The sequence below is a fragment of the Narcine bancroftii genome, chromosome 2 (assembly GCF_036971445.1).
Source record: "Narcine bancroftii isolate sNarBan1 chromosome 2, sNarBan1.hap1, whole genome shotgun sequence".
NCBI classification, from domain to species: Eukaryota; Metazoa; Chordata; class Chondrichthyes; order Torpediniformes; family Narcinidae; genus Narcine; species Narcine bancroftii.
Window position 1 is genome coordinate 324,425,285 of NC_091470.1, and position 22,743 is coordinate 324,448,027.

General features: G+C 43.0%; 2 protein-coding genes across 18 annotated transcripts in view; one reads left to right on the plus strand and one right to left on the minus strand.

Annotated features, from left to right (window-relative positions):
* LOC138755617 (deubiquitinase OTUD6B-like) overlaps positions 1-16,486 on the minus strand; it is a 295,429-nt gene extending 278,943 nt beyond the window's left edge. For all 8 annotated transcript variants that reach the window (XR_011352424.1, XR_011352425.1, XR_011352426.1 and 5 more), the window contains exon 1: positions 16,241-16,486. Coding sequence is in view for 5 of the 8 variants with exons in the window: in XM_069921931.1 (XP_069778032.1) it covers positions 16,241-16,332 (92 nt within the window). In the remaining 3 variants the exon portion in view is untranslated. The remainder of the gene's footprint in view (positions 1-16,240) is intronic.
* The window catches only part of gra (granulito), a 97,516-nt gene continuing 90,777 nt past the window's right edge, over positions 16,005-22,743 (plus strand). For 7 of the 10 annotated variants that reach the window (XM_069921950.1, XM_069921956.1, XM_069921952.1 and 4 more), the window contains exons 1-2: positions 16,005-16,123; positions 16,309-16,422. In XM_069921950.1, coding sequence (XP_069778051.1) covers positions 16,020-16,123; positions 16,309-16,422 — 218 coding nt within the window. In that variant the 5' untranslated portion in view covers positions 16,005-16,019. Of the gene's footprint in view, positions 16,124-16,308; positions 16,612-22,743 lie in introns of those variants that run through there. The other 3 variants (XM_069921951.1, XM_069921959.1, XM_069921960.1) reach the window with 3 other exon arrangements.

The window sequence follows — 22,743 nt, forward strand, 5'->3', positions numbered from 1 at the left end:
CCTTTGCAAGCTTTGAAAGCCTTCCTTGCTGTCCACAATACCTGCAGGAGTTTGAGGTAAGTCAGCTGATTGTTAGCTAATTGGTAACTGGCTAATTGATAACCTACCAGAAGCCATCAAAAGGCAGGTAGGGTCAGGTGGAGCAGCCATTTTGGAATGGCCATTGTGTGAGTAGGTCATTGTTAGATTATATAGCTGAGACTTTGGCTCCAGAGGCTTCAAGGGGAACTGGGAAAGACCATTAACCCTCCCCCCTTTGACCACTCAGACAGACTGGTGGGTTTGCACATTACTGGCAACATAGTAATTAAATAAAAGACACCAAATTACAACTAATTAAATAAGGTAGGGATTCAGGATCAGGCAATGTGTGTAACTGCAAGACGTGAGAGCTGATGGATCCTGTTGTGATTTCAGGTGACCTCATTTACATTAAGGAACTTGGGCTCAAAGATGATGTCCTGGAAACTGAGCTTCAAATACTGTGATACATCAGGGAATGGGAGAGTTACTTGAATACTGGTTTAGGAATCAGTTACATCTATTTAATTAACTGCTTCAAATTTAGTCTATTTTCAGGGACAAGATGGTGTAACTGTTAGTGAGGCAGGTAGGGGTATCCAAGAGGTAATTCTGGAGAAGCCACTGTCTTTGAGCTTGCCCATCAGGCCAGAGATTCTTGCTCCCTGTGCAGAAGAGAGTGGGATACTACAAGAGGGATAAGCAACCTGACGGAGAGGGGTGCAAGAAGAAGAGAAATGTAGCAGTATTTGGAGATAGAGTAATCAGGGTAATAGACACTGAAGGCTATGTTGCCAGCCTGATTCTTGGGTGCTTGGTTTTGGGTAATCTTATCTGACCTGCAGAGAAATTTGGAGAAAGAAAAATCCAGTTGTCGTGATCCATGTGAGTAATAATGGCAAAGGTAGTACTGCTGAGGGAATTTGAGGAGCTAGGGACTAAATTAAAAAGCAGACCCAAAAGTAGTAACTTTGGATTGCTAGTAAGCCACTTGCAAATTGGCACAGGGTTGATAAGTCAAAACACAGAAATGCTGGAGAAACTCTGCCAGTCTCACAGCATCCATAGAAGGTTAAGCTGTATTACTGATGTTTTGGGCCTGATAGTCTATTTTCACTCATACCTTGAGGAAGGGATCAGACCTGATATGTCAGTAATACACCTTAACCTTCTATGGACGCTGTGAGACCCGCTGAATTCCTCCAGCATTTCTGTATCTGTATCACAGTATCTGCAGACTTCCATATTTCAATAAGATTAGTGAATTAAATGTGGGATAAGTGGGTGTGAACTTATGGGATGTTGGCACCAGCATTGGGGAAGGAGGGAGTTATTCCAATTGGATGGGCTCCACGAACCGTACTGGGACTACAGCCCAGTATGAATTGCATAACTAGAGTTGTAGATAGTGCTTTAAACTAAATAGCAGCGGTTGGGTTCAACAGACTGGAAAAGTATGGATAAAGGAAAAGGGATGATGAAACACAAAAGTCTCCAGACACTGTGATTGTAGTAAAAACAGAGAAATGCTGGAGGAACTCAGCAGGCCTTGCATGTCCATAGTGGGTAAAGATATAGAACATTACAGCTCAGTACAGGCCCTTCAGCCCTCGATGTTGTGCCGACCTATATATTCCTAGCAAAGATGTACTAAACCTTTCCTACCTCATAATCCTCTATTTCCCTTTCATTCATGTGCCTGGGAAAGACCATTAACCAGTCTCTTAAATGCTTCTAATGTTTCAGCCTCCACCAGCAGCTCTAGCAATGCATTCCAGGCACCCACAACTCGGTGTATATAAAAAAAAGGCTGTCCACCTCATCTATGCCTCTCAGAATCTGTAGACCTCTAAGTCTCCTCTCATCATTCTGCACTCCAAAGAGAAAAATCCAATCTCTAATAACTTTGCCTCATAACACTTGTTTTCCAATCCATGTAACATCCTGGTAAATCTCCTCTGCACCTTCTCTGTAGCTTCCACATCCTTCCTGTAATGAGGTGACCAGAACGAAACACAATACACTACATGTGATCCCACTAGGGTTTTGTTGAGTTGAAACATGATTCTAGACTCTTGAACTTAATCCCCCATTAATGAAGTCCAACATATCATAGGCCTCCTTAACTATCCTATTGACATTTGCAGCCACCTTGAGAGATGCATGGATTAGGACTCCAAGGTCCCTCTGTTCCTCCACAGTTAAGCATCTGACCATTAACTCTGTACTCAGTCTTATGGTTTGACCTTCCAAAATGGATCACCTCACATTTATCTGGATTGAACTCCATCTGCCATTTTTCTTCCCAACTCTGCATCCTGCCTATATCCTTTTGTAACATATTGCCAACCTTCAGCACCATCCACAACTCCTCCAACCTTCATATCATCCTTCCACCTCTTCATCCAGGTCATTTATAAAAGCTACAAAGAGCAAGGGTCCCAGAACAGATCCTTGCAGAACTCCACTTGCCACTGACTCCAGGTGGCATATTTTCCATCCACTTCTACTCTCAGCTTTCAACATACAAGCCAATTTTTAATCCAAACAGCCAACGCTCTGTGGATCCCATGACTTTCTGAATGAGTCTTTCATGGGGTATCTTGTCAAATACCTCACTAAAATCTATATAGACCACATCTACTACCCTCCCTTCATCAATTTCTTTTGTTACCCCCTCAAAGAACTCAATTAGGCTTGTTAGACATGACCTTTCCTTCAAAAATCCATGCTAACTATTCTTGAGTAGATTGTACTTCTCCAAATGATCATAAATTTTATCCTTAAGAATTCTCTACAATAGTTTGCACACTGCTAACATAGGACTCACTGGTATATAATTCTCAGGATTCTCCCTATTACCTTTTTTTTAAAAACAAAGGGACCATATTTACCATTCTCCAATCTTCTGCCACCTCCCCTATGACCAAGGAAAACTCAAAGATCATAGCCAATGCACCAATTATCTCTTCTCTCCCTTCCCACAGCAACCTTGGGTATATTGCATCTGGACCCAGGGACTTATCAATCTTTATGTTTTTAATAAGATCTAACACTTCTTCCTTAATCTCCACATTGTCCAGCACACAAGCCTGTTCTATTCCAACATCACCCTAACCAAGGTCCCTCTCTCTTGTGAATACTGAACCAAAGTATTCATTTAGGACCTCCCCAACAAACATCCTCCTCTTCCAGGTACACATTACTTCCTTTAACCTTCAGCAGTCCCACTTTCATTCTCATCATTCTTCTGTTCTTCACATAACCTTGGGGTTCTCCTTAATCCTACTTACCAAGGCCTTCTCATGCCCCTTTCACTCTTAGGTTCCTTCCTGGCTACCATGTAATTCTCATGAGCCTTCCTGTTTCCTGCTTCCTCAATCTAATGTATGCTTTCTTCTCTGAACTAGTTGCCTGTTTTGTCAACCACGATTCCCTTTTCCTACTATCTTTTCTCTATCCCAGTGGGACACTCTTGAACCCAGCACAAATGATCCCTAAACTTCCTCATTTGTTCTGTGCTTCCTCTCTTGAACATATGTTTCCAATTTACTCTTACTAATTCCTTCCTCATTCCAATGTAATTAGCCCTTCTCCAATTAAACACTTTCCCATTTTGTCTGTTTTTATCCTTATCCATAGCAATGCTAAAGCTCAGGAAGTTGTGGTTACTTTCACCAAAATGGTCCCGCACTGAGAGATCCCCCTCCTGACCAAGTTCATTACCCAGAATTAGATCCAGTATGGCCTGTCCTCTCATCGGCTAGTCCACATACTGTGTTAGGAATCCTTCTTAGACACACTTGACAAATTCAGCCCATCTCTCTCTCTCTCTCTCTCTCTCTCACAGTCAGGAAGTGCCAGTCAATGTTAGGGAAATTGAAGTCTCCCATAACAACAACCCTGTAATTTCTGCACCCTTCCAAAATATGCCTGTTCATCTGTTTCTAGGTGTCCTGAGGGCTATTTGGAGATGTAGAGACTACTCCCAGTAGAGTGATTGCTCTCTTCCTATTTCTGACTTCCATCCACATTGACTCAGTAGATACTCTCTCTGCAGTATCCTCCCTTTCTATAACCGTGATACTATTCCTGACCAGTAATGTTACTCCCCCCCCCCCACTCTGTTACTTCCCATGCTATTCCTTTGAAAACACCTAAACCCCAGTACTTGCACCAGCCAATCCTATCTTTCCACCAGCCATGTCTCTGTAATGGCCACAACTTGTACTGATCTATACTCAAAGTTTGTCTCCTTTATTCCTAATACTCTTGGTGCCAAAATAGACACATTTTAAACCCTATGACTACATTTATGTTTCCTTTCCTGTCTGTCATTCCTCACAAACTCAGGGCATTGAATCATGCTTTTGACCTTCTGTCCTATTCTCTGAACTTGCACTCTGGTTCCCATCCCCCAGCTAAACTAGTTTAAACCCTCCCCAACAGCTCTAGCCAAACTGCCTGCCAGGATATTGGGCCCGCTCCAGTTCATACACACATTCACCTGCTACACTTTCCTTCTCCTACCGTGCAATCCCAAGATTACCACTTTTGAGGTCTTGATTTTCAACTTCTTTCTTCACTCCCTATATTACCTCCTCAGGATCTCATCCCTACTCCTATCTATTTGATTGGTCCCCACATAGACCACAACATCTAGCTGTTCACCTTCCTGCCTGAGGCTGTTGTGGACTTGATCAGAGTCATCTCTGATCCTGGCATCTGGTGGGCAACATGCCATCCAGGAGGCTTGATCTCTTTCAAAAAATCTCCAATTTGTTTGACTAACGAATCCCCAATTACCATAGTCCTCCTCTTCCCCCTCCCTCCCTTCTGAGTCAAAGGGCGAGACTCTGTGCCAGAGATGTGAGCATAATGACGTCCCTGGTAGATCACCCCCCAATAGTATCTAAAATAGATAACTTATTGTTGAGGGGAATGGCCACAAGGGTTCTTTGAACTGTCTGATGTCTGCTATACATATATATATAAAACTGACGTTTTTCTCCCCCCTCACCCGCTTGACAAAAAAAGTCAGGTGACTGAATTAAAAGACTGGATAGAAGGGAAGAATGGGCAGGAGTACAGACCAACAGACTATTAATTGGACATGGAGAGGAAGACAAAAGAAAGGGAAGCACTGGACAGGTTATAGAGTCTCCAGAATAAAAGGTAGGACAATAAAATTCAAAGAATAAGAAATTAACAAATGAGAGTAGGATGGAGAATACAGGACTGAAGGCATTGTATTTAAATAGATGCAGTGTGGGAAACAACGTAGTTACCTTAAACCGCACCTAGAAATTGGCCAGTATGGCAATGTGGGGCCGCTCCCTCTGTGACTCCCTTGTCCACTCCTCCCTGCCCATTAATCTTTCCCTTCAACCTACCCATGTGACCACAGGAGATGCTCCATTTGTGCCCACACCACCTCGCTCAGCAATATTTGGGGCCCCAAACAGTCCTTCCAAGTGAATCAACATTTCATTTGTGAATCTGCAGGGGTCAACTACTTCATCCGTTGCTCCTGTTGTGGTCTCTATATTGGAGAGACTGGATGCAGACTGGGAGATCACTTTGTTGAGAATCTCGGCTCTGTCCCTGTCTCCTTTCGGACAGACATGATAAATTCTCACTGTCCATTATCTAATTAATACCTTTTGTTGGTTTGGATTTCTCCCTCATTGCTTGAATTCAAAGACTTTCTGATATATCCTGCTTCCGTCTTTTCTGAATTTTCCTTGAAGGAGGGATCAGGCCTAAAATGTTGGCAATATATCTTTGTCTCCTATAAATTCTGAAAAGGCCAGCTGAATTCCTCCAGCATTTCAGTGTGTTTTCTACAATTACAGCATCTGTAGCCTTGTTAAGACAACTATGGTTGACAAGGAAAGTAAAAGACAAGATAAAAGCAAAAGAGAATACATATAATATTGCAAAAATTCGTTAGAAGCTGGAGTTTTTATAAGCTTTTAAAACCAACAGAAGACAACTAACAATAATGGATGGAAAAGATTAAATATGAAGATGTTAACCAATAACATAAAAGAGGATACCAATAGCTTTTCCAGATATGTACAAGTACACGATCCTTTATCTGGACATCTAAAATCCGGAAAGCTTCAAAATCCAGCACGAGGGGAGAGAGACGGTGGGCGGGAGACCGACAGCATGAGTCAAGCGGGTGAGGGGGGAGGAAACCAGCAGTGCGAGTCGGGCGGGCAGGAGACTGGCAGTGCAAGTTGGGCGGGCGGGAACCCAGCAGTGTGAGTCGGGTGGGTGGGAGATCGGTAGTGCGAGTCGTGCCGGTGAGAGAGAGAGACCGGCAGTGAGTCGGGCGGGCAAGGGTGGGAGACCAGCAGTGCAAGTTGGGCTGGTGAGGGGGAGAGACCGGCAGTGCGAGTCGGGCCGCTGGGAGGGGGGGGGGGAAAGAGATCGGCAGCGCGAGTCGGGTGGGCGGGAGACCGGCAACGTAAGTCAGATTGGTGAGAGGGAGAGACCTGCAGCGCGTCGGGTCGGCGAGGGGTTGGAGAGACCACCAGCGTGAGTCAGGGCGGCTGGCGGGGGGGGCAAGATTGGCAGCACGAGTTGGTGGGCGGCCAGGAGACCAGCAGTGCGAGTTGGGCTGGTGAGGTTGGGGGGGGGGGTGTGGCAGCGCAACTAGGAGGTGTGGGTGGATGTGGCAGCACAATTCAGGTGGGTTTAAATCTGGCTTTCCGAAATCCGGAAAAATCCAAAATTCAGAACACACTATCCTCCCAAGGGTTCCGGATAAAGGATTGTGTACCTGTAGTGTAAAAGAGGTGTTGTGATATGGCTGTGTATACAGACTGGCCCACCCTCCTGATGACATCCTCTCCTTGACTCCTCCTTGGTCTCCTCCCATGTGACCCAAGCCATAAAGGTCAAGTCCCCTCTCCCTTTCCTCATTTTCCCTAGCCTTGTCCCAGGCCAGCAGTCTCTTGTATAATAAAGCCTATCGTTTCCCTCAGTCTTTGTCCTTGTGATTATTGGGGCAACTGGTAGCATCCAACAAGAGGCAAGAGTAAAAATAAGTATGATCACTATTCCTAAGGAGAAGTTACCTGGAAAGGTAAAATGCAGAAGGTGGAACAGTCATTTGGATCAGAAGGATTACAGGATTCTGAAGGATGTAGTTGAAGAGATTGTGAATGCATTGGTACTGCACATGAGGCTGCTACAAATAGGCACCAATATTATGGGAAGAGTACAAGCATGGATAGAAGATTGGCTGACTGGTAGAAGGTAAAGAGTGGGAATGAAGAGGACCTTTTCTGGTTGGCTGCCAGTGACTAGTGGTGTTCCATAGAGGCCAATGTTGGGTCTGTTCCTTTCCAGTTTATACAATATGTAAATGATTTAGATGACTAAATTGAGGGTTTTGTGGCCACATTTTCAGATGATACGAAGATCAATGGGGAGGTGGGTAGATAGTACTAAGGAATCAGGATGTATGCAGAACCTTTACAGGCTGAGAGGATGGGTAAAGAAGAGGCAGATGGAATACAATGCAGGGAAGTATAGAGTAGTTCTCCTTGGCATAAGGAATAGGATCATAAGGCAGGAGTAGATTCAGCCCATCAAGTCTTCCCTGCCATTCATCATGACCTGATCCATTTTCATAATCAGAATTTATTGTCATGAACAAGTCATGAAATTTGGTCTCATAACTTTTCAAGATATTTTCACCACTGTCCGGCCATCTCCCCATACTTTTGATGCCCTTTCTAATCAAGAACCTATCAATCTTTGCCTTAAATACACACATTGACCTGGCCTCCACAACTGGCGGTGGCAACAAATTCCATAGATTTACCGCACATACCCTATGTATCTCAGTTCTAAGTAATTTCTGTTTAATCCTGAAGTTGTGCCCTCTAGTCCTTGGCTCTCCCAATCATGGGAAATAACCTTTCTACATCTACTCTGTCCACACCATTCCAAATGTTTCAATGAGGTTTTCCCACTCATGCTCCTAAATTGCAATGAATACAGGCTGGGAGTTGTCAAATGCTCCTTTCATTCCTGGAATCATCCTTGTGAACCTTCCTTGAACCCTGCAAGTGAGGCCTCAACATCACATCCCTGCTCTTAAATTCTATTCCTCTTAAAATGAATGCCACCATTGCATTTGTCTTCTTCGCAAATCCCTTTGCATCTGTGTATTTTCAATGTTCTCATCACTTTAAAAAATAATCTGCTTGCTTATATTTTTTTATCCAAGTGCATCACTGTACACTTTCTGACATATTTCAATTGCTACTTCTCTGCCTATTCTCCTAATCTGTCTAGGTCTTTCTGCAGCCTCTGTATTTTCTCTACACTACACTACTTGCTCCAAAACCTACCTTCCTATCATCTGCTAACTTGGCCACAAAGCTATTCATTCCATAAACCAAATCATTAATATACAACATAAAAAGTACTGACCCATGTGGAACACTGCTAGCAACTGGCAAGCAATCAGAACATGTCTCTTAAGAATAAAGAAGTAGAGAGAGTCCCAAAGGGACTTGGGAGTGCCAGAGCACGATTCCCTAAAGGTTCATTTGCCAGTTGAGTAAACAATAAGAAGAGAAGTGGAATGTTAGCAATCATTTTGAGAGGACTAGAATATAAAAGTAATAATGTAATGCTGAGTCTTTAGTCAAAACACACGGAGTATTGGGGGGGCGTGGCAAGATGGCGTAAGGATCAGACGTGCCTTCCAGTCCTCTCCTGACTCTATCTTATTGTTTTGTCTAGAAATGCCCGTTAAAATTCTTTAAAAGTTTAGATAACTTCAGTGCTGTTAATTTAACTTATGATGGTACACTTGGTGGAAAAGAGCAAAAAAAAACGACAACAGATCATCAAAAAACTACATTTTCCAAAAGTTCAAGTTTTGGAACCTACCTATAGGAAAGACACCGGAACTCAGCCTGAAATGGATCCCAGGAGAGAGGTACAGCTTTCAGATGTAGAGATCAATGTTACATCGGTAGAGCCCTCTAAAGAGGGCGCCAAACAGCCTTTAGAACAAAGAGTTACTCAGGTTCGCACATGTGCAGTAGCATCTGACAGCAATGTTATGAATGAACCACTTGTAGTAACATCAGTTGAAGTACCGGCTGGGGAAAGGCATTTATCAACTGTAGCCGTGGCACTGCAAACTGCACCTCTTGAGATAAAAGAACCTATACAACTTGATGTACTGGGAGAAATTAATACATTATGGACTGGGGAAAATCCCGGCCAGCATCCTCCAGTCACTGCTGGAAGGGCTGTGGCTGGGGTTTCCACATGCAGCTATACTACAAGGAAGGCAACCAGAATGAAGGAAGCAACAGAAGACCCTTTGGTTATGCAGAAGAAGCAGAAATCTGTTGAGTCAGAATCTCTTCCATTTGAAAAGATTCTTGTGAATCTTGAATCTAAATTATCTTATACAATGCAGGGATTATCTAAGATTATGACTGAACTTGGTACTAGGTTCAATACTCTGATGGAAATAAATTCTCAACAGATGGCTGAGTTTGGAGCTTTTAAGCTTGAAGTGAGAGATAAATTTAATTCGTGTGAAGAAGATATAGACGAAATACGAGATCAAATTTCAGATATGACCAAAATGGGCAAAGATTTACAAACTCAAAATAAAAATTTGGTGAAAAAGATTGATTATTTGGAAAACCAATCCAGAAGGAACAATATAAAGATTATTGGTTTGCCGGAAGGAATGGAGGGACCAGACCCAAGAAAATTTTTTACTGAATGGATTCCGCAGGTGCTGGGTCAAGAACATTTCCCGGAAGGTATAATACTGGAACGTGCTCACAGAGCCTTGCGTAGAAGACCTATTTACGACAGAGAAATAATTTTACGAGTGGCTATTAGAAATGCACAACAGAGAAAATCACCCTTGATGATTCAAAATAATCGAGTTTTCTTCTATGCGGATTTGAGTCAAGAAGTTATGTTCCAATGACGGGAATTCAACTCTGCTAAAGAGTTGAGGAAGAAAGGTTATAAAGCAACCTTTAGATATCCAGTATCTGGATGTCCCCCAAAGTTCCTCAACATGATTATACAACTGCACAAAAACCTACAAGGTCGGGTCAGATACAGCAATGAGCTCTCTGAACCCTTCTCCATTAACAATGGCGTGAAGCAAGGCTGTGTTCTCGCACCAACCCTCTTTTCAATCTTCTTCAGCATGATGCTGAACCAAGCCATGAAAGACCCCAACAATGAAGACGCTGTTTACATCCGGTACCGCACGGATGGCAGTCTCTTCAATCTGAGGCGCCTGCAAGCTCACACCAAGACACAAGAGAAACTTGTCCGTGAACTACTCTTTGCAGACGATGCCGCTTTAGTTGCCCATTCAGAGCCAGCTCTTCAGCGCTTGACATCCTGCTTTGCGGAAACTGCCAAAATGTTTGGCCTGGAAGTCAGCCTGAAGAAAACTGAGGTCCTCCATCAGCCAGCTCCCCACCATGACTACCAGCCCCCCCACATCTTCATCGGGCACACAAAACTCAAAACGGTCAACCAGTTTACCTATCTCGGCTGCACCATTTCATCAGATGCAAGGATCGACAATGAGATAGACAACAGACTCGCCAAGGCAAATAGCACCTTTGGAAGACTACACAAAAGAGTCTGGAAAAACAACCAACTGAAAAACCTCACAAAGATAAGCGTATACAGAGCCGTTGTCATACCCACACTCCTGTTCGGCTCCGAATCATGGGTCCTCTACCGGCACCACCTACGGCTCCTAGAACGCTTCCACCAGCGTTGTCTCCGCTCCATCCTCAACATCCATTGGAGCGCTTACATCCCTAACGTCGAAGTACTCGAGATGGCAGAGGTCGACAGCATCGAGTCCACGCTGCTGAAGATCCAGCTGCGCTGGATGGGTCACGTCTCCAAAATGGAAGACCATCGCCTTCCCAAGATCGTGTTATATGGCGAGCTCTCCACTGGCCACCGTGACAGAGGTGCACCAAAGAAAAGGTACAAGGACTGCCTAAAGAAATCTCTTGGTGCCTGCCACATTGACCACCGGCAGTGGGCTGATAACGCCTCAAACCGTGCATCTCGGCGCCTCACAGTTCGGCGGGCAGCAACCTCCTTTGAAGAAGACCGCAGAGCCCACCTCACTGACAAAAGGCAAAGGAGGAAAAACCCAACACCCAACCCCAACCAACCAATTTTCCCCTGCAACCGCTGCAATCGTGTCTGCCTGTCCCGCATCGGACTTGTCAGCCACAAACGAGCCTGCAGCTGACGTGGACTTTTTACCCCCTCCATAAATCTTCGTCCGCGAAGCCAAGCCAAAGAAGAAGAAAGAGATATCCAGTTGTTTTGAAGGTTTTTCAAGATGGTTACCAACCAAAGTTCTTTGATTCTCCAAAGGAAGTTATACCATTTGCTCAAGAGCCGCCTATTACTCAGTTTCAACAGAGACGTAGTCCGCCGCAATCTCTAAGGAGACAAGAGATGGAAGAAAAGAGCCGTGCTCCAAGAAGGAATGGTTGTAATGGTGACTCGGCAGTTGGAGTTGATTAAAAGAGTTGTTCTTTTTTATTCTAATGTTTTTGTTAAAAAAAAGGAATATTAAATAATGATGATGTTAGTTTAAGATGAAGTGAGAGATGGGGGAGAGAACTGGATAGGCACTATTTCCTGAAAGTCATCTGCTACGTGTGAGTTATCTCACACCCATTTTTTTTTTGGGAGTTACCGCATTGCGCGGTTTAGACGGGAGGGGGTATTTTTAACCTCCTACCCGTTTTTTTTTCTTTTTTTTTGTTATTATTAAAGAGTGAATGGTTTTTTTTTTGTGTTTATAAAAAAAAAGCATAAGAAAGTATTTGATTGTTTAAAAAACTAAAAACGGATGTGTTTTTTTTGTAAAGTTTATTCAGTAGATAAGGAATATTTGAAATTTAAATGTGAATGGGATGGATAAGTTTTTTTAATATTTTTTCTTTAACTTTAAGGTGAAAGGAGTGGTAATTCTGGTGTATATTATTTTGCTATTTTAGTTATAGAACGAAGGGAACAATGGTGAAAGTTATAAATTGAATTATACAATTCTTAATGAGGCTTGAATTTTGTTTGTGGTTTATGCTCCATTTGTTGAAGATATAGATTTCGTTGTAGATGTTTTTATTATTTGGATATCTGAATTTTAACGTAATGATTGGGAATATTTAAATGTGGTATTGGAGCTTTTATTGGATAATTATTCAAGAGTAAAAGGGAAAAATGGTGGAAGAGTACTAAAATTGAATTTTACAATGCTTAATGAGGTTTGAATTTTGTTTTAAGATGGTGGTTTATGTGACTAATATGATGATAGATGTGAAGTTAGTTGATATTTGGTGAAGGTTTATCTCTATAGAGAAAGTTTTTTTTCATCTTTTTTTTTCTCACGCTACAATTTTTTTTAAAGAATTGATTATTGTTTAAGAATTTTTGATAGACAATGTTCCTAACTTTACTAATTTTTTATATTAAGTTTGAGTTAAATCTATGTTTCATCTTAACTCTGTTCGTTAAATATATGCATTTGTTTGATTTAAATATGTTTTTTAAGTCTGATATTTTAGTATTAATTACTTCTCTTTGTGTTAGTATTTTAATCGGTTATGTTTTTGTTTTTTTTGTAAGTGTTTTTTTTCTCACATATATTATTAACTATTAATTCTTCACTCTTTATTTGGGGGGGAAGGGGGGGTTGGACTAATTTGAATTGGGTTATTAATGTGTAATAATTATTGGGGAGGGTATAGTTTATTTAGATTACTGATACTGTATTGTAATTTTATTATTTTATTCTTAATTTTTTTTAATGTAATCCTGTTATTCATGTTATAAAATCTTAAATAAAGTTTAAAAAAAAAACACACGGAGTATTATTGGCCCCTTCATCTAATGAGAGATAAGCTGGCATTGGAGAGTGCCCAGAGAAGGTTTACAAGAGTCATCCCAGAGATGAGAGGGTTAAACTATGAGGAACATTTGATGCATCTGGGTCTGTATTTGCTGAAGTTTAGAAGGGTGAGGCAGGAGATCTCATTGAATATTTACAGTAATATAGTGGACGTAGTAGTAGAATCTAAGAACAGTGCACAGCTTCAGAAAAAAAGGATGTTGCTTTAGAAGAGAGAAAGGGGAGACATTTCTTCAGCCAGAGGGTGGAGATGCTGTGAAATTTGTTGCCACAGGTAGCTGTAGAGGCCATTTCAAGTGGAGGTTGATGGGCTATTGATTAATAAGGGCTTTAAATGTTAAATGCAGAATGTAGGAGAATGGAATTGAGAGGATAAATACATCAGCCAGACTTGATGGGCCAAATGGCCTAATTTGCTCCTATGTCTGACAAGTACAAGTTGCTGTCATGAAAACATGAACTGATCTGCTATATGCAGGTGTGTGTTCCTCACTTTTCCTTGTTCAAGATTATTTCGAGCTCTAATTAGATTTGAGTGAACAATTCTATCCACTCAAGTGTTGCACCCTAGCAGCACATATTGCCATTGGCCAGGTAACAGCAGGAAGTAATTTGGAATTGCCAACAAAACATAAACTGCTGGAGAAATTCTTGATCAGATGACATCTGTGAAGGGAAACAGTTGATCATTCTTATCTGGATTCCTGATCTGTGGATGTCTTTTGTTTGAATATGATATAAAACACAGCTCTTGGTTTCACAGAATATCATCTGCATTGCTTTCCTAATTGTAAGGCTCATCATTGGAGAACTCTTGCCAAGAGATGGACAAACTCACTGCCAATATTTCTCACATTAGCGTTGCCAAAACTCAACAATTATGATTAATTTGTCTGGATTGGTTGTATACATTCACTGATAATGTAAAGTCTACATTGTCCATCTAAACCAAAAGAATATTAATTCTTCTTTGGCTTGGCTTCGTGGACGAAGATTTATGGAGGGGTAATGTCCACGTCAGCTGCAGGGTCGTCTGTGGCTGACAAGTCCGATGCGGGACAGGCAGACACGATTGCAGCGGTTGCAAGGGAAAGTTGGTTGGTTGGGGTTGGGTGTTGGGTTTTTCCTCCTTTGTCTTTTGTCAGTGAGGTGGGCTCTGCGGTCTTCTTCAAAGGAGGTTGCTGCCCGCCGAACTGTGAGGCGCCAAGATGCATGGTTTGAGGCGATATCAGCCCACTGGCGGTGGTCAATGTGGCAGGCACCAAGAGATTTCTTTAGGAAGTCCTTGTACCTCTTCTTTGGTGTACCTCTGTCTCAGTGGTCAGTGAAGAGCTCGCCATATAACACGATCTTGGGAAGGCGATGGTCCTCCATTCTGGAGACGTGGCCTACCCAGCGCAGTTGGATCTTCAGCAGCATGGATTCGATGCTGTCAGCCTCTGCCATCTCGAGTACTTCGATGTAAGGGATGAAGTCGCTCCAATGAATGTTGAGGATGGAGCAGAGACAACGCTGGTGGAAGCGTTCTAGGAGCCATAGGTGATGCCGGTAAAGGACCCATGATTCGGAGCCAAACAGGAGTGTGGGTATGACAACGGCTCTGTATACACTAATCTTTGTGAGGTTTTTCAGTTGGTTGTTTTTCCAGACTCTTTTGTGTAGTCTTCCAAAGGTGCTATTTGCCTTGGCGAGTCTGTTGACTATCTCGTTGTCGATCCTTGCATCCGATGAAATGGTGCAGCCGAGATAGGTAAACTGGTTGACCGTTTTGAGTTTTGTGTGCCCGATGGAGATGTGGGGGGGCTGGTAGTCATGGTGGGGAGCTGGCTGAAGGAGGACCTCAGTTTTCTTCGGGCTGACTTCCAGGCCAAACATTTTGGCAGTTTCCGCAAAACAGGACGTCAAGCGCTGAAGAGCTGGCTCTGAATGGGCAACTAAAGCGGCATCGTCTGCAAAGAGTAGTTCACGGACAAGTTACTCTTGTGTCTTGGTGTGAGCTTGCAGGCGCCTCAGATTGAAGAGACTGCCATCCGTGCAGTACCGGATGTAAACAGCGTCTTCATTGTTGAGGTCTTTCATAGCTTGTTTCAGCATCATGCTGAAGAAGATTGAAAAGAGGGTTGGTGCGAGAACGCAGCCTTGCTTCACGCCATTGTTAATGGAGAAGGGTTCAGAGAGCTCATTACTGTATCTGACCCGACCTTGTTGGTTTTCGTGAAGTTGGATAACCATGTTGAGGAACTTTGGGGGGGCATCCGAGGCGCTCTAGTATTTGCCAAAGCCCTTTCCTGCTCAAGGTGTTGAAGGCTTTGGTGAGGTCAACAAAGGTGATGTAGAGTCCTTTGTTTTGTTCTCTGCACTTTTCTTGAAGCTGTCTGAGGGCAAAGACCGTGTCAGTAGTTCCTCTGTTTGCGCGAAAGCCGCACTGTGATTCTGGGAGAATATTCTCGGCGACACTAGGTATTATTCTATTTAGGAGAATCCTAGCGAAGACTTTGCCTGCAATGGAGAGCAGCGTGATTCTCCTGTAGTTTGAGCAGTCTGATTTCTTGTCTTTGTTTTTGTACAGGGTGATGATGATGGCATCACGAAGGCCATGAGGCAGCTTTCCTTGGTCCCAGCAGTGCTTGAAAAACTCATGCAGTTTGAAAAGTTTAATATCAGACACATTAGGGTCTGAGAGAGATGGGAAAAGTCTTTTACAGAAACTCGCCTCTTTCTCCTTGACTTTCATCCTCCAATGTGATCAGACTTTTTTTTTACACACACGCTTAAAAACGCGTTCATATGACAGAACGCGTGCGAATGGAGCCTTCAGCTTCAAGCTGCGCAGGGTCTCTCCCAGGAGGCGACCCTTTGCCTTCCAATGGTCGGATTTAAAAGTCGGGCCTGGGAAGGATCATTCTGGAGCCAGACAAATGGGAGCGGGCCGAGAGACCCTCGGGCGACTAGTTGAAACGGCCCAGATGACGAGGGGGGTCGGCAGGGACGCACTGGCCGGATGTCACAGTGGCTGACACGCAGCTGACGGATGACGACGTCACTGTTGTTGGGGTTGTCAGGGCAACCGTTCCAGCTCAGGGTCCTGTCGGTTTTCCAGTTTACAACCCCCTCTCTTCTCAATGCAACGTCTCTGTGAGTATTTCATTGTCAAAAATACTTCCCCCCCCCCTCAAAGTAGCTTTTGCCCCTTGCGTTGAACGTTTATGGGGGGGGGGGGGATATTTACGAGACGACCAGTTTATTTCTTACCGCTTTCGGCGAGGAGAGCGGCTAATCCTTTCATTGGACTGATCTTCGTCCCCTCTGCCTTTCATCAGCAGGTTTGCATCTGCACATTTCATCGGACGTGCCCTTCTCGGCGAGCCCCCCTGCCCCACGAAGCTGAGCCGCGGGACGCCGCTGATTTCCGCATCCCCTTCGCTCGTCAGCCGGCAAGTCCGCGCGGGGAAGAGCTCGCGGCCAACGGTCGGGCACGCGCGGCCTGACAAAGGCTCAAGAAGGGGGGGGGGGGGGCGGGGGTGGGGGTAAGGGGAGTGGCTCGAGCTCTGCTGGCGGGGTGGGGCGAGTGCGGCGCGGGATCCCGGAGGGATGGCGCAGGTCGAGGGCGTGACTCAACCCGGGTGAGTACGGCGGAGCGCTGTCAAGATTGTTATTTAATATTAAATGTTCTTGGGGCTCAGGCGGCTGATGAATCCCCCAGTGGGGCCGTCGGGGTCCCGTGGGATGAGACGGCTGATGAATCGCCCAGTGGGGCCGTCGGGGTCCCGTGGGATGAGACGGCTGATGAATCGCCCAGTGGGGCCGTCGGGGTCCCGTGGGATGAGGCGGCTGATGAATCCCCCAGTGGGGCCGTCGGGGTCCCGTGGGATGAGACGGCTGATGAATCGCCCAGTGGGGCCGTCGGGGTCCCGTGGGATGAGACGGCTGATGAATCGCCCAGTGGGGCCGTCGGGGTCCCGTGGGATGAGGCGGCTGATGAATCGCCCAGTGGGGCGAAATTGCACTGCTTCCCTTCCCGGTTCGAGCCCGTGCACGGGGTCCGCTCCCCTTCTCCGGTCACCCCGCCACATTCAAGGTTCAAGTTCATCCAGTTGCAAAGTGCACCGCTCCTCGGTGTGAACACGTGCAACGTGAATGCATAACACACGTATCTGCAAACATGTCAGATGTCGAGGAAAACTGAAATACTAGTAGATTTATAACGTTCCGTTTACTGCTTAGGGCTAAATCACGCAAAGAACTCCGTGCCAGGTTGTGTTAATAACGGGGGAGAAAGGTTGTTCATTTTTTTTCCTTTTCTAAGGTGAAGTTCGGGGCTAAATTATTTCTGAATTGTTGCTGCCAGGGGAGGTTCGTTCGAGGCTTGAGGACAGCCCCAATGACGCTGGCAAGAACATCATTTTAAATGGCCCTGCTTCAAATGCCTCCACATTCCACCCTCCCTCTTCGCATTCTGATAAGCAATATAATCCGAGAAATTTACAAGATTATGATTTCCTGTGCTAAATGTGGAAAGGATTGCCATTTCATGTTGCAAAGTTCCCCAAAGTGCTGCAGAGGCACAATGACCAGCGACATCTGTCGCAAAACAAAAGCTGACGATGAAAATAAATGATTTCAGATTTCTTTTAAGGAGATTTTTCAAGAGTAGGTTTCAGAGTCTAATGATCAAAAGACGCAAATGTCATCTTACTCATCATATGTCTCCTTTTGGTGGAGCATGTTCCAGATTTCTATTGCTCTTTACATGAATGTGTCCTGTGATTTCATTTTTGGATAATATGCGACATCATTAACAATTATTCTTCCTTGTCTGGATTTCCTTATATTTAATCATTCAATTTTGTAAACTTAGCTTTATTCTCCTCACTGGCTTGTTTCCATTGCATCTGTAATATGCCCCTTGAGGTTATTACACATTTCATGGGTTTAAAATTGTATGCAATCCTCCAGATAACAAAATGTTTTACTTGGTTCAATTTGGTAGTTAAATAACTCAAGAAATAGCAATTGTTATTTCACACATTTTTGTTGTTACTTGTAAATATACATTGATTTTTATTGAGTTTTGCCTCTGGGCATCCCCATTCCTGATTAAAGTGATGATTCTTTTTTATGTGTATAGAAAGTATACCTAACCTCCCCCCATTGAACAGGACTCTGCACAATTTCCCCACCTGCACGGCCATTGTACTGCTCTTTAGTTCCTTGAGCCTGCTCTGAAATTCGGTAGTTAATCCATGGCCTCCCTGTTTTTACCTTTATTTTAAAATATGTTTTGTGAAAAAAAATATGACAATCTAATTTTTATAAAAGAACAATTATCCCCATTACCATTGCTGTTAATGAAAGAGAACTGCAGATCAGCAGTTCCCATGGAGTGCATGAAAAAAACAAATTAATGTTCACTCCAGAAAGGGCTGGCCCTAATTTTTCTACTATACACTCTATTCTTGGCAAAAATATATGTTTAGCTTCTTTCATGTTTGGTATCTTGAAATCAAAGCACTCATGAAATTTCAAAACTCATGTGAATAATACCTGAGATTACGTAACATCTGTAAGTAATTTAATCCTTGAAAAACTGAAAGCAAAAACAGGCACTGCTGTAAATCTTAAAAACTGAAAACATTGGAATGCTTCTGTCAGGTAATATTTATTTGCCCAACCTAAGCTGCTTTGCTTCCAAAGTGTCTAGACGGGGTACCCAGAACTGGAAACAGTTTTGCTGATTTGATCTACTTTTGACATGTATGACATCCATTTGTATGGTCCTATAATCCCTAGAGTGATGCCATCTAGAACTATGCTCCTGGTAAGGTCACCCATGGAGGTAAGTTTGAGAGTGAGGTTCCTGACAAAGAACAATTCAACCAAGTCCTCAATAGCAGTTCCCATGGAGTGCATGAAAAAAGCAAATTAATGTTCACTCCAGAAAGGGCTGGCCCTAATTTTTCTACTATACACTCTATTCTTGGCAAAAATATATGTTTAGCTTCTTTCATGTTTGGTATCTTGAAATCAAAGCACTCAGCCGAAGGCTGCAACAAATCCATCAGTTCCAGTCGTCATGGTTTTCATGCCATTGGAATTAGTTGGTTGATTTTTGAAGTATTGTGTGCTTCTTGGAGTGCAGCATCAAGTACACGTGAAACAAATGCACACATGGTATCTTGCTCTGTGGATCAACGGAACGAAGGCCATCATCCTTGACCACAAGGGATAACCATGATGACCATTTGGTAGCAAAGGCAACATTCTATTAAACTTCTTAATTATTTTCTGTCCCAGTCTGTGACATTTGAAAGTACTTTGTACATGAACCCAAAATCTCTTTGGATGCCCATTACTCCTTGCAAAAAATCCTTCTTGATCCTTTAAGTCCAAAATAGATCAAGTGACATTTGGTTATTTTGAAATTTATTTGATATCATTTTGCTCATTTGCCTAATCTATGAACTTCTACTTGTAAATTAATATTTATATCAGCAATATATGCATGGTCATAATTTTTAAATGGAAAACTTGAATATTTGAATTACTGCATTATCACCAAAGTATTTTGGGTAATAATTGCATTTTCAGTAAAAGTAATTGCAGGGCATCACTCATTATGAACTGCAGTACACAAATATGCTAGAGAAATTCAGCAGGTCACACAGCATTCATAGGAAATATAAAGCAGTTGATGTAACAGGCCTGGGCCCTTTTTCAGGAGTGGGCACGAAAATATTCAGAAATTCAGGAAATCACTCCCGAAGAAGTGCTCAGGACCAAAACATCAACTTCCTTTACTTCCTATGGAAACTACGTGACCTGCTGAGTTTCTACAGCACTGTTGTATAGTGCCCTGGATGCCAGCATTTGCAGATTTTTTTTGTTTCCCTCACGAGTTATGAGCTGCTAATTTGTGCAAACTTCTCCTGCTCCACAGACAGTTTATCAATGCCAATAATCTTATAACAAAGGAAATGTATAATCCAGAGAGGAGGGATTGTAGTGGATGAAATAAAAATGTATGATTAGAACCCGGCACAGGAAATGCCTCTTAAATGGTAATGAGAAATGAGGTCATCCAGGCTATTCCAACAGCACTTACAGGCATAAACCATTTACCACTAAAAGGTTGAAGGAAGTAGGTGCAGAATCCCCTCCAAATTGTGCATTATCCTGATTTAGAATTATATTGCTGATCCTACATTGTTGCTGGATTTGAATCCTGGAACTCCAGTCTAACAGCACTGTGAGAGTGTTAATTCCAAAAGAATTACAGAAATTCAACAAAGGGGGCTCCCTACCAACTTTGCAATGAGATTTGGGCAAATAAATGCAATGGCTAGATCTTTTTTTTTTGAAACTTTATTTACTTGTTCAAAAAACAAATAATATATGACATATACAACAATTGAACATGAACATGAACGTTTTATATATTATATATATATATATATATTAAAAAAAAGAAAAGAAACCCCCCCCCCTTCAGCCAGCTCTCCTAAGGAGAGCCATAAAAAAAGAATATTAAAGAAAAAGTTAAATATACATGTTAAAATCTAATCAATATAAATTGAAATGTAAATATTCTGAGTACAACAGCCACTTATTAATAAAAAAATTATTATTATCATGCAAAACATATATAATTTTTTTCCAATATTAAACAATATTTCATCTCATTATGCCATCTATTAATATGAATCATATTTGTATCTTTCCACATACTAGCAATACATTTTTTCACTACGGATAAAGCTAAATATACAAAAGCAAGCTGGAATTTATCTAATCCCAAACCTTTCAGAGGTTGCAAACTACCCAATAAAAATACTGTTGGATCTAAAACTATTTTAATCTTATACAAGTATTCTAAAAACAATTGAATTATCTTCCAAAAAGATAGTATATGTATACATAACCAAACAGCATGAAAAAAAGTTCCAACCGTATCACCACATCTAAAACACAAATCTGATTCATTAAAACCGTATTTTTAAAATTTTTCAGGTGACAAATATAATTGATGTAAAAAATTGTAACTAATCATTGCATAAAGTGCATTTATCAATCTAGTTACACTATCATAACAAATATCTAACCAATCCTCTTCAGAAAAAATAAAACCAATATCCACTTCCCATTTAATTTTAGATCTATCCCAACCCTTTTTATCCATACCATCCTGTAATAATTGATACATAAATGAAATATAACCCTTCTCTGGTACCTTCATAAGAGAAGTCTCAAATTTAGTCATTTTAGATAAAATCATATCTCTACCAGCGAGGTCCTTGGGTCGTAGGTTTTATATCGGAGTGGCCTTCTCCTATGCAGGTTTCTTACCCGGGCTGGAGGGGCCTGCCTCCCCTCCTAGGTCGGTCCAAGGTAAACTGCCTCAGGATCTTCGTGATGCCACCATCATCACCCTGTACAAAAACAAAGGTGAGAAATCAGACTGCTCAAACTACAGGGGAATCACGTTGCTCTCCATTGCAGGCAAAATCTTCGCTAGGATTCTACTAAATAGAATAATACCTAGTGTCGCCGAGAATATTCTCCCAGAATCACAGTGCGGCTTTCGCGCAAACAGAGGAACTACTGACATGGTCTTTGCCCTCAGACAGCTCCAAGAAAAGTGCAGAGAACAAAACAAAGGACTCTACATCACCTTTGTTGACCTCACCAAAGCCTTCGACACCGTGAGCAGGAAAGGGCTTTGGCAAATACTAGAGCGCATCGGATGTCCCCCAAAGTTCCTCAACATGATTATCCAACTGCACGAAAACCAACAAGGTCGGGTCAGATACAGCAATGAGCTCTCTGAACCCTTCTCCATTAACAATGGCGTGAAGCAAGGCTGTGTTCTCGCACCAACCCTCTTTTCAATCTTCTTCAGCATGATGCTGAACCAAGCCATGAAAGACCCCAACAATGAAGACGCTGTTTACATCCGGTACCGCACGGATGGCAGTCTCTTCAATCTGAGGCGCCTGCAAGCTCACACCAAGACACAAGAGAAACTTGTCCGTGAACTACTCTTTGCAGATGATGCCGCTTTAGTTGCCCATTCAGAGCCAGCTCTTCAGCGCTTGACGTCCTGCTTTGCGGAAACTGCCAAAATGTTTGGCCTGGAAGTCAGCCTGAAGAAAACTGAGGTCCTCCATCAGCCAGCTCCCCACCATGATTACCAGCCCCCCCACATCTCCATCGGGCACACAAAACTCAAAACGGTCAACCAGTTTACCTATCTCGGCTGCACCATTTCATCAGATGCAAGGATCGACAATGAGATAGACAACAGACTCGCCAAGGCAAATAGCGCCTTTGGAAGACTACACAAAAGAGTCTGGAAAAACAACCAACTGAAAAATCTCACAAAGATAAGCGTATACAGAGCCGTTGTCATACCCACACTCCTGTTCGGCTCCGAATCATGGGTCCTCTACCGGCACCACCTACGGCTCCTAGAACGCTTCCACCAGCGTTGTCTCCGCTCCATCCTCAACATCCATTGGAGCGCTTACATCCCTAACGTCGAAGTACTCGAGATGGCAGAGGTCGACAGCATCGAGTCCACGCTGCTGAAGATCCAGCTGCGCTGGATGGGTCACGTCTCCAGAATGGAGGACCATCGCCTCCCCAAGATCGTGTTATATGGCGAGCTCTCCACTGGCCACCGTGACAGAGGTGCACCAAAGAAAAGGTACAAGGACTGCCTAAAGAAATCTCTTGGTGCCTGCCACATTGACCACCGC